This window comes from Chroicocephalus ridibundus, chromosome 7, assembly GCF_963924245.1.
Source record: "Chroicocephalus ridibundus chromosome 7, bChrRid1.1, whole genome shotgun sequence".
In the NCBI taxonomy this organism is placed as follows: Eukaryota; Metazoa; Chordata; class Aves; order Charadriiformes; family Laridae; genus Chroicocephalus; species Chroicocephalus ridibundus.
In genome coordinates, this window is record NC_086290.1 from 30,906,812 (window position 1) to 30,919,385 (window position 12,574).

The 12,574-nt window shown below is 40.3% G+C and overlaps 1 protein-coding gene across 3 annotated transcripts in view; it reads left to right on the forward strand.

Annotated features, from left to right (window-relative positions):
* The window catches only part of PARD3B (par-3 family cell polarity regulator beta), a 426,548-nt gene that overhangs the window by 317,313 nt on the left and 96,661 nt on the right, over window positions 1–12,574 (forward strand). For all 3 annotated transcript variants that reach the window (XM_063341445.1, XM_063341446.1, XM_063341444.1), the window contains one exon: window positions 9,130–9,240. In XM_063341445.1, the coding sequence (XP_063197515.1) occupies window positions 9,130–9,240 (111 nt within the window). The remainder of the gene's footprint in view (window positions 1–9,129; window positions 9,241–12,574) is intronic.

A 12,574-nucleotide genomic window follows, 5' to 3' on the forward strand; every position in this document is an offset into this window, starting at 1 on the left:
TGTAATCATAGCTCTGAGGTGATTAGTAGAGAAAGCGAATAGGACCTTTTAAACTGGGCAAAGTCATTTTTAACTTCTGTGTCTCAGTTTCTTCATTTGTAGAAGGGATATGCTGATATATGCTCAATGTTAATTGGTCACTAGGGAGTCACTACATTCCCATAGAGAACAGAGCTTTCATAAGGCTGGGGTGTCGTCCCAGTTGAAACCTAGGGGAGTCCTCTGTATTCCTGCTATTTTTCAAGGGTCATGTTTTTCCTGGAAATCTCGTTGGAACCTGCAATGAGTGGTTTCACTTCATGAAAGCCACATAAGCTCCAACAAATCCCCACTGTGGTGTGTAAGGGGAGGAAGGCATGCAGTTTGGTTGAGAAGGTGAATATTGCAGTGGTGAGATGATTAGCAAGTCTGATACCTCAAAGTATCATGGCTCTGAGTGCAAATGTAGCAGGTTTTCAGTTTTGAGTTGCAAATGTCATGTATTTAATTTGCCTCATGAGTTTTGTGTCTACAGTTCTGATGATGTCACAGTTCCATGTTGTTTTTCCATAGCCAAGAGGACTGAGCAAAAAGTTTTGTAGTGTGAGTGGAGATTCACATATAGTGCCGCAGTAGCTGAAATGCTAAGAAAAGCACCAAATACCATGAGAGTTATGATATGAGAAAAATGAAAAGTCCTTCCCCTTATAAACGTGCAGAATACATATGTATACTATACATACATACGTAGTTGATACTTTGGGGAATTCTGGGGTCGTGTGGCTAGTAGTAGGGGAAAGAGACAGAGGAAAAAGCATGAAACTAAAGAAAAAACTCAGCAGCCTGTACTTACCAAGTTTGGCAACCAAAGAGCTATCTTTTAACTCCCTTCAGTTGGTCCTTTCCTTGTCCCACCTTCAGGTGGTTCTCAGTTACCTGCAGAGGACTGGAATCACTGGGGGGACACTGAGGCGTGCCGGCTCTCACTTGACTGCAGAATTTCCAAACCCACATCTGAGAAAACCACAAAGTCAGCAAGTGGTTCTGGAGGGGCAGCTGGCACCATCCACGGACTGCACAGGGAGGCTGTGTCTCCTACTTTGTCTTACTGACTGAACCTTAGAGGAATAGGTTCAGTCAGAAACTGCATTTATCTTTTTTTCTGCTAGCCTAACTGCCTGCATTGCGCTTGCTTTTCTTTTAGTGGAGGAATGAGAAAATGCGTGACTATGAAATAGGAATTAAGAAAGCAGAGTCAAGGGCTTAATACTCTGGTCCTTTTCCTTTGCTTTGAACATGGAGTTACCATGCCCTGGACACAGGTGTGATTATCATGTTCCCCTGGGGTTGGCAGGTGGCATTTGTAGACTCCATAGAGAGCAGGCATAGCTATGTTTCTGTGCACTGTCTGGGAGAGAATTAGTATTCATTTCAGAAGAAATTACTTGTCTGGAGGGTGGAACCAAGAAGGAAAAATGGATGATGCTGTATGAAAGTAGGGAAAAGTAAGAATATATGGGAATTATTCCTTACTTGAGTGGAGGGTAATTCCACAGTCTGGTGGACAAGCAGGCAGGGCTTGTTGCATTGGACTGACTATAAATCAATTTTTTCCTCCTTCTGATCAAGCTGTTAATCACAGCTGTGCTCCATTATTGCTGTTTTTTCTTTCTTGATGTCTGTGATGTGGGATGCAGAATTCTTGTACTGGTGACCAAAAAGACCAGTAATATGGTCATCAGATGATTGAAGCATCATTTAATGGAAAGAGATGCATAGCTGCCACTCAACATCACGATTTTCCTGGTCAGATAATAATAGTGGTGACCCGTCTTCATAAACGCTGTCTCCAATACTCAGACTACTTCAGCATGTTTTCTAAAAATAAGTTCCTTGAAGTCTGAAGGTTGACTCTTCATAGCTGCCTTCTGTTGTCTATATTTACATAATAGCCAATGAGAGTTATGCCATTCCATTGGTTCAGTAAATGGACTTTGTGGTTTTGCAGCAACCGCTTCTAACTCAGGTGGCCCATCTTAGTGTACCATCACGTTCCTTGGTTTTTGTCTTTGGTCATTTCATATGCTGCAGAAGTAAGATTTGATATATGCTACAGATGGACAGAACTGCCCCAATGGTAAGGATTTCCTAATACCTAATTACCAGGATGAGTTACAGTAACTCACTTCCATCTAAATTAAGAGCAAGTTCCACATTTAGAAACTAAGGATAAGGGGCTCAAAGGCTTAGGGAAGATGATGAGTGAAAAGATTTTGGGGTGATTACTTAGATTGGCTTTGTTCTGCAATTTCTAGGCAGAAGAGCAACTTCTTGCATTTCATATGGCAGACAGCCTCCAGTCTTTTATCGGATACTGAAACACAGATAATATCCGAGACAATGATACCAGCAATGAAGATTTTCTTTTATTGCTGTCCACATGGTTCATACTCTCAGAGTAAACTTCACTGTGTAATTTAGGGCTTCTGTTTGACATTTCGCTTCTGCACGTGACCCTCTCCATTGAAGATTATAGATTATTTACCTGTGAGCGGTTACAGCAAGCAGCTTCTCGGATTTGGTGCTGGGAATTCTTTCATTAGCCCTTAAGTCTGTGAACAACGTGATGATCCAAGCATTAATACAAATGTGATTAACCGTCTTTTCTCAGCTTTGTTTGCTTTGTTCTACTGATGCCTGCAAGTTACATAATAAGTAGCATGTACAGGGTATGCATTAAAAGCAGTTCCCCATTGTAGCAGGCTTCATGGCGAATTTATTTTCCTTTTAGCAAAACTTCAGTGGGGAAAAAATTGCACTGTTGATTTATTTTGAATGAACTCCTGGAAGGCTTACTAAGTATGCCATGTGGAAAGCTCCTTGAAGTGCTGAGGGTTAATACTCTCTGCTCTTAATTTCAAATTCCAGATAAATATGGTTTCAGCTTTGATCCTATCTGGACTAATTCTTTGTCACTGTACTAATTAATTCAGAATGCTGCAGAAAAGATGCTAATTTGGGCATCAAAGAAATAAACGGGTGGGGGAGGTTGTGTTTAATCAGAGTTGTTAAAAAGATAAGTTTTACTCCCATTAGACTGGATCTGGAAGCTCAGTCATTTTAGTGTAGCTCCAGCAGCCTGATACAATAAATTAAAAAAAAAAAAATACAAAAAAGGCACTTGTTTGCTTAATGTTGACATAACAGGAGCAACATATATTGGTGTTAATAATGTGGATTTCTTTATATTTGCATTTTCTACATAACCTTGTCTTTTTCTGCTGACCATAACCAGTTTAACTTTGATCACAACGTTAAAATAATGTGGATTATCTCCCAAAATAATTTGAAGATAGCTAAATATGAGGATACTCATAGTCATGAAGTTTAGCTACATTTGTGAAATACAAATAATAATGGTAGCATTACGATTTTAACATTTTAACAAATTGTTGTGTGCCTCCATTGATGTAATAAATCACAGGTTAGGTCATTTTCCCTTTTCATGGGAGCTGGTTGTGATTGCAGAAGGTGCCCGGTTGTTTGCTGTGGAAAGTGCTTCTCTTTCCGCCTGGCGTGGCGTGGCGCTGCCCTGGGAGCGAGCCCCGGCCGGTGGGCGAGCAGGGAGAGAGCAGGCTAGCTGGCAAGCAAACCTCACCAAATCTAGTTAAAAGTGGATTTTTCCTTCTCTTTTCCAAGCCTCTTTCCAACTTACCAAACAGCATTGGTGTTTACATGGCGCTGCCCAGCCCAGCAGTGGCATTCCCATTCTACCCCTTCCTCTCCCTTTCCCCAGAACTGGAGGCACTACCCACCTGGCAGCAGGGGCTGAAATGGCCCTCTCCTGTGTTCATCGTCTTACCAGGGCTTTTCTCTTGCCCTGCCAAAGCAGGGAGGCCAGGTCAAAGCCCGCACCTGGGCAAGGCTTTGTCATAAGGGGGTCTTGCTGCAATAGGTCTCGTACACTGGGGCATCCCAGTGTCGCTGGGGCTGAAGCCTCTGTAGAGGGAACGGGATCCAGTCACTGGGAACACGGGCCTGGCAATGAGGCAAGGAAAAGAGATGCTCACCCCTCCTGGCTCTCAGGTCCCTGCACAGAGCTGACCGTTTACCAGAAATTTAACTTGTATCACGGAGGTATTTGCATCTACTAGGATATTGGTAAAGATTTGAAGAGTGTTGCCCAGCCCTTGCTATGTGTGCTCCATTCTCAAAACGTCGAAACATGTTTTACCAAAACATGTTCTCTTCTTTCTGTGGTTTTTTCAGCTGTTGCAGAGCTCTTGGTCCCACTGGTGTAATACTCAATGGCATGCTTCTGCCCAATAAGTAAACATTTAATAACAAACCTCTAGGGTATTTAGAGAGCCACTAAAAAGGTAAAAGATGTATTTCATTAATGCTGCTATTAACATAAATGTAAAATGAGCCTGGCCTGTAATCACCAACAAGTCTGACTCACTAAGGATCTTTATGGCAATGTTCAATACTCTGTAAAAGTGTATGTATGAAAGTGATTAATCAAAGCACAGCACTGCTTCTAGAGTATTTCTTCTGCCGTAAAGTTGAGTGATAAAATAACTTAAAACACGCGGCAGTAGTGGCAGTTAATAAGCATTTTATAGTCCCTGTGTGGACCTGAAAATCATACCTTATTAGTATCTTTATCTTTCTTGCTCACTCATTCATTCTTACTTACATTTAAATTTAATTTTAAGGGTTATTTCTAGTCTTTCATAAGGGAGCTGCTTTAATAATCTCGGCATTTTTCCCCATTTGCCGTGAAATGACTAGGAGCCAGAGCTTTTGTTATATGTACTTTACAAATCACTCTGGTTTTTTACAGATCATTTCTGGAGATGTCAAGATTTTATGACATTGTTAGGCTTTGTATCTTGCTTGACTGTGTCATATGCCCTCTTGAATTATTTCCCAACAGATGTTTGCAATGCTGTTATGTCCCCTGTTAGCTGCAGTGACACCTACTGATCTAGGGCAACTGAATTAACTAGGAAATCCAAACTGCTGAATTTAGTCAGCAAGCTGCTTAGGGTTCCACCCACCAGATGTTTCTCCTGCTTAGAAGTCCAGGACTTTATAGACCTGCCTGCTTTTTAATCCTTGAAGCAAATATCAACACATTTGAGATCTGGAAGCTCACAGCTCCGCATAGAAACGACGTGTTGCCATGACCACAGCTTTAGGTCTTGCATATGAGACGTTTATCCCAAGTATAACAGAGCAGGCCTATACAAGGTTTGTTCTAATTTTTATCCCTTGGAAGCCTTGAAAAGAAGTATACGTATGCTTTAATGCTATAGCCAATTGAATGGTAATAAATACTGCAAAAAGACGACACACATTTGGTATTCAGAGATTTTATTAATTTAATGCTTCTAAGGCAAAAAATGCTAGTTATTTGCAGGGCATCCATATTTTCCTTTGAAATTTATAGAAATGAGTTAGTCCCTCACTCTTGCACGGTATGCTTTCAACTGTTGTATATGGGCTTTTCCCATGAGGCTGAATCAATCTGAGGTCTGATCACATAAAGAAAATCCCTTTATACTTCTGTTTACAGGAGGACTATGCTCTGAGTAGTTGGAATATTAATTTTCTCAACTGAAAAGAATACTAAGGTTATTAGGGCTTTAACTTCTTTAACAATACTTCCCAGCCATTTACAGTGGATAATCAGAGAACTGGGGCAGCCACTCAAACAACCTGGGAAGATATGGGTTTATTTCCTTACTGTTGTTATGATTACAAGGAGCTTCATTTGACATAAACCGATTATAGATGGGTATAGAACGAGGATACAGCTGATCCATCTGTTTTCAGTTCTTCTAGTTATATTTCTCCGTTTGCTACATAAAGTTTTCAGAGTATCAATTCTGTCAGATATGAAGACTTTTTGCTGTGCACAGTATAGCAAAACAGACCCTTTAAAAATGTGTGCCATACATTTTTCCATTAATGTTTTTATTCTTTGTCAGTAGTATTAATGTGGAAGGCAGATTTTACCGCAGTCCAATTATTTGTTGCCTGGAGAATTGGAAACTTCAAATCCTAAAGCCATTCAGTTTCCATAGAATTTTAATATGGATTTGATTAATTCCATAGCATAATTTTGACAATAGGTTTTTATCCTGTCCGTGTTGAATTCAGTGGAAGGCCTCACACTGATACCTGTTCCTGAGAACAGGATCAAACCCAGTTGGGTAACAAATACTCCTTGTTGTTGCTGTTGTTCCTATAAGCAGTAGAGAACCGTTAGGCCTGTAGTGCACGAATCCATGCAAAATTACAATGGGTGGAAGTTAATTTTATCATCAGAAGCCCATGGCAATTAGAACACATGACTGAGCAGACCACAAATTTCAGGACAGGGTGTATAAATTCAGACAGAGATGGTGCTGGGATTTTTGTGGTTTAATGTTGTTTACTCTATATTGCTTTTCTTAACAGTGTTAAATTTTTGCTGCTTTTATTTTGTAATGCCTGTGCAAGATTTTTGTTAAGCTGAAAAACATATTACAATAATAATAAAAGAGAATGGATTTTTATGGTATAGCAATGTGCAAAAGAGGACAAAAATCTGAACATTTCCCTAGCCTTGAGCTATATACTGTATACTAAGTGTAACAGGTACAAATTGTAAGCCTGCACAAATCCCATCTGAAGCCAAAAATAGCAAAAAAACAAAAGTTGTTTTCATCAAGACCAACTCACTATTCCCAATTTATAATTACTACACTGGAGCTTGCCAATTTTATGGCAAGAGCAGCTCTACCAGCAAACAGCACTCTTTTTGCTGAGAGTTGTCATGTTGGCAGTTATTACAATCAAAATTGTCACTTTATTTTATTTAAAATGTATTTCCCTGGTAAGCAAGAAATAATGCCTAGAGTTGAAAGGGACGTATGTTAAAGATTTTTTTTTACATTTCTCTCGAGTAAGCAACATATCCAACTCCAACTCCCTGCAGCAATATGAAATGCCCAAGAATAATGTTTTCAAAATCAATATGTACTACAGTTGAATATGAGGCTCCACAAACCCATAATTGAAACTATGGGAGAAAAGCAGGCGGGCTGAATATAAACAAAGTACCCGAGTTGGATTATGACCAAGATGCAAGTGCTAATACAGCCTCTCTTGAGAAAACTGCTGTGAGACCTTCCCAGCGTGTGCAAATGTTAGAAAGCAGAGGTGTTTCAGGTGCAGCCTGCTGGTGCTCATCCCCAGGCAATTTATTGTTTGGCTGCCTGACATCTCTGTAGAGAGCAATATATGCAGAATTTCATCTAGCTTTTCTTTTTCACCTGGGTCGTCTCGTACCTGTGAGCCCTTTTCACGTTGTATCTTCCCACTCTGTATGTACAACCTCTGTCTCTCTCTTGTGTTTCCCGACTGCTGCCTTCGCTGCCACCACCCCCCTCTGATGGGGTTTGTGGCTCCACAGTCTCTTGGGACTGCTAGACCTCAGAAAGCAGCAGTGGAATCAGTGTGTTGCCTTCTACTTGGGAAAAGCAAAAGCATGGAAAGTATCTGCTATCTTTCTGGAAGCACTGAAATGAGCAGGGACCATAAAAAAAGAATCAAAGATTGTTTGTAGATGAGGTGTATGTATATTTTGATCAAAGGATCCCTCAAAGAATTTAAGACACCATCCATCTCTATTGGCACACGTAAGAAGGAACAGAAAACCAAGCACTGAGATATGACTCTTCCCACTCCCCAGCACAGTCCATGGCAGATCCATGATAAAGCGTCTCATGTTATTACCTGTGGTATTTGCCCTTCTTCTCATTAGCACCACACACTACGTGTCTGTCTCTTACGCACGTCATTCCCTTTCTAACCAAGTTCTTACTGTCTGGAAGACTTGCGACAGAGTCCCTAAGAACTTCATTTGACCATAAGCTCAGAATTATTGATTAAATTCACAAAAAAATTGGATCATTAACTTATGAGTCTGACAGGGTATTTGCAAGATTTCTGCTTTGGTCAGAGGAGAAAACTAAAGTCAATGATTTACAGCTTAACTGTATGCACAGTAGTTCAGCTATTCCACTTGAGGCAGTTTGGGCTGACTTGAAAAATAAAAAGGGTGAAAGAAAGATCACCAAGGCAATGCCGCAGACTTCCACAGAAGAGTTTGCAGTTTTGAGTCAGAGTAACTAGTTTGCAATGTGGTGTATTTACTGAGGAAATCATAACTTTTCTTTACATTGCTGTCATGCGTGCAAGGACACATTAATTTGTATGGGAGGGCACAGATTGATCATTTACTTGTGGAACTGAGAATTTCAAATTGGGGAAGAGGAGGGGAAGTTTTTGTACTTTTTGGCCCATAATTCATGAGCATATTTGACATACTTGACCCCAGTATTCTGTCTAGCTCCATCAGAAATGAAATGTAGCTCCCTAGTTCGGTCACCTTTTATAGGCTGTGTAAAGCAGACTTACATTACGCATCTTTGGACAGTGTATAGAACAGTGGGACCCCCAAACTGATTGGGGTCTCTGGAGGACTCTCACAGCATAAATATTACATGATAGTATATTACTAGGCAGAAAGAAAAACCCAGAAATGGTTTAAAAAAGGGCTCTTATGAACTGTCTAGTTTTGTACTCTCAGATTATATCAAGATTTTATTCTTTCTGATTGCATCCTCATTTAAACAAAGAACAAATCCTTAAATTAAGGTCAGACATGAATGAGAGACAGTAGTTACTGATAAGAGCAGAACACATGGTCCATTCTGAGTGCTGGCACCGCAGCCACTGCATATTACTTTGAGAGCTGTCCTGTGGTAAGAAGAACCGTTTTAAAATGTGTCCTATTAGTAGTCCAACCCTGCAGTGTCTTGCATTTCAGGTTTGGTGGGGCTTTTTCAACTTTCTGTTTCAAGCAATAGCTTTCAGAATTGCAGGGTCCAAATCAATTTGTAATCAGTCCTTCCTGTTGCACATGGCCCGTTTAAAACTGGTAGCTTATTTTGCAATGTGGGAAATATATGTGTGACTATGATAAAAGCTCACATGTTCTGATTGCCTAAAATTTCTGTGGTTTATGATAGATAAGTACTGGTTTTTCTACTAGTAATTATTTCCTCCTGATTCCTTCCTTGATATCTTAAACAGATTTGGAAAGAAAAAAGAAGATAAAAGTGGGAAAACAGATCAGAAGGGGAATCCAAAGCAAGGCATACTTAAAGAGGAGGAGCTGGAGAAAATGAAAGATGAACGTGAAAGGTGAGTAAATGGTGACAGCATCTTTGTTCATCAGATGAAAAACTTCAAAGCAAGGGATTGCTTGAAGGGACAGACAGCCTGGTTGGAGATGTCCCAGACCATGCCCACTGGCAATCAGGTCCAGGCAATGCAGAGCTTTAGACTGGTCTCCTGGCTGAGGCAGGGCTGCTGTATGACAGGAGCTTGTCTGTCTCCTGCAGTTTCTGTGCACTTCACTGTGGTAGCTGCTATTCAGATTCCAACTTCTGCTAAGCCTGGTGAAGATCAGTTCCGTCAAAAGCTGTTTCAGCTATGCCCGTTCCCATGACTAGGTGACTTGGTAACTTTTTTCTCTACTTCTCTAAAGCAAGAACTTCCTCCCTTCTTTCCTGACAGCCTCTGCTGTGTTTTCCATCATTTCACATCTCTTTGGATTCAGCTGGCTGGGCCATCAAATGGTAGTTTTTGTACTTGGGCATCTTCTTTTCCGCACAGAGTTTGCTGGTTACCCACATGTTACAGAAATATCTAGTCAACAAATGCTAGAGTATGCCAAGAGACAGCAGGAAGAAGGCAGGTTCAAGTGGTTAAAATCAGTCTGAAGAGGCAGGGGTCTGCAAGCAGCGGGGTGGGTGAGATGGGCAAGGCAAGAACCTGGATGCGTGCCCACTGGGAGTTGCCGTATTGCTCTGAGACTGAAACGAACAGAACTGCTGATGTCAATAGACCTGGTTCTCTGTCTTGTTCATAAAATACTCCTTTTTTGTGCTGAATCTTAGCAGCTTTGTTATCTTTCCAAAGAGAATTTCTGCTTTCCCCCATGTCTGCCCTTCAGGAACTGGGGACGGTTTATAAGTACTGACAAGGCTCAGCAAGCTCCTCTCTCCCCTTCCCCAACTCCTCCAGATGCATTTCGTGATATGCTGAAGGGAGTTCTTTGTTTCCCTCTGATTGCCGCTATCAGAAAAGTTTAAGAGCGCATACTTGTTGGCTCTTAAGAGCTGTGTGCAGTTGCTGTAAAACTGTCGAAGTTTTAGTAATATAGGCTGTCAGGGCGTGGGAAAAGCTTTCAGAAGTCTCTTTCTTTCACTGGAGCATCCTGCCTCTGGGAGATGGAATAGAAACAGGTTCCTTTTGGGCAGGCAGGGTCTTTCCACATGGGCCAGCCTTTGTGATGCTGGTCAGTGCCAGGGAAAAGACGCCCTGCTTTCATTCCAGTCATGCAGTGCGTGGTCAGACGTGTACGTGGTAGCTAATGGGTTTGATGGGGAACAGGAATAAATCCAAACCCCAACCCTTGAAGTCTGCTGCTGATATATACGGTCTTAAAAGCTGGTAATGTATCCAGTTGCTACAGTGCTGCTACTGGATATGCTTAGCCGGTGTTTAAGTATTTAGTTCATCTAAGTTAAGTAATGTCAGGAGAAACTTTGTGCCATTTGTTTTAAAATTTCTGTGCCGTGTCCTTGATTTTGCCAGATTGATGAGTGCCTTTATTTTAAACTGCTGACTCCCAATTTGGATACTGGCAATTTGAGAGGTATGTGTCCTTCATTTTAAAGAAGCCAGTGTCTTTTATTAGGATCCTGGCAAGCTAAGAAGCATGTATCCCATCTGTTAAAGGGACAGTGTCATTTACTAAAATGTTGGCAGGCTGCAAGGAATGAACCCTTCTGTCCAGGGGTCTAACATTCCAATTGGACACAAGATAATTGTTCTTAATATTTCTTTAGTGTTGTATGCTTTTTTTTTTTAAACTACAGTCGCTGATTGACAGTAACTTGGTAAGGCTGCATTAGAAACTGGCAGCTCAATGTCTTCATCATTCTGGTTTCTCTAGTAATGATTTCAGTTTTGACCTGGAAGAGTTTGTGACTGAAATGGAGAACAGCAGGTGTGTTGAGAAGTGGATGAACCAAGATGATATTTTTAACTCACTTATTTGATTCTTCTCCTATAATGAACAAGAATAGAAATATCACATTATTTTTTTATCGGGTAATACAGCTTATATGTTTGGAGGATTAAAATTTAAAAATGAAAAAACAGAAGAGGAGCAAGATAAAGCAATTGCTTTATCTTCAAAGCAATGCAACACATGCTGTAAAAACCAGCAATTCACTTCAACTTTCTAAATGAAGTAAGAGCATGGCTGTATGTGTTAGCCCACATAAGGCTATCTACAGGCTGACTATTGAACCCTTCTTGAGTTGATCATAAAACAGAATAGACTTTATCTTTCCTAGGGGAGAATTATATAAGGAAGCTAGTTCTCATATATGGGTAAGAACTTGTTTAGGGAATTGATTAAAATCAGTGGAAGGAAGCATTATCTGACTTGAAGGTAATTCAGTCCTTTTGCTTAGTTGTTGACTGTTCACCTAGTGATGATGCTCGATAAGACAGTAAAGACGCGTTTTATAGCTCTGTCCCAAGATTTAGTAATTCTATAATGTAATTCAAGTCCAAGATTTTAATGCAGATATTGGCAAAGAAAACCTTGTGGCACATTCACACCATAGATCTTCAGCTTCTATGACTTCACTAGCTGCGATCCTGCATACTTGGTCTCATGTTTATAAAACCAAGCTTCACTGAAGCTTACTAGAACGTAGGCACACTTTCAAATCTTTTCTTGTTGAGAATGAAATGAGTATATGGTAAAACTACTGGGGATATAATAGTAGAATAGACTACAGAACAGGGATAGAAATGTAGGATGTTTTGTCCCTTGTGAACAAATCCTGTATTTAACAGCTTGAACGAAATATAAATGGCTGTTCTAACATTTAACTTTTTTAGAGTTAACACGCACCTAATTTTATCTTTTGAAGATTAGCTATATAAGTAATTCTTTTTAAGATACTCAATCCAATAATTACGATCTTAAAGTCAGGGGTTTTGCTTAAACTTCAGTTTTCTTAAATGTTGACTGCCTAAATATTTCAGGATCTGTCGTACTAACTGATACTATGATTTTTTCATCTGACAGTTTTTTTCAGAGAGTGAGCTGTCCATTTTAGACGTTAGTGGGAGAGGTCAAAATAGTTGATTTCTGGTCTGGGTGTGACAGGATTAATGATCAAGTGCATTTCAGCATCTTAGCAGCTGTGGACCTCGCATGGTTTTGGATGTTGGTTTTGCATGCAATATATGCTTGGCAGCTCTCCAGAAAACAGAATACTGTTCCAAGATCTCAGCTGAGAAATATTTTTCAGTCGGAAGTGCATTTCTAGTTTACAGGAGTAGGCCATGTCTCAGTTTTGCAAAGAGTTTTTTGATTGGTATTGGATAGGTGCAATAACATCTCACAAAATTCCTGGGATAGGCCTTGCATAAAGGATGCAGCCTTCTT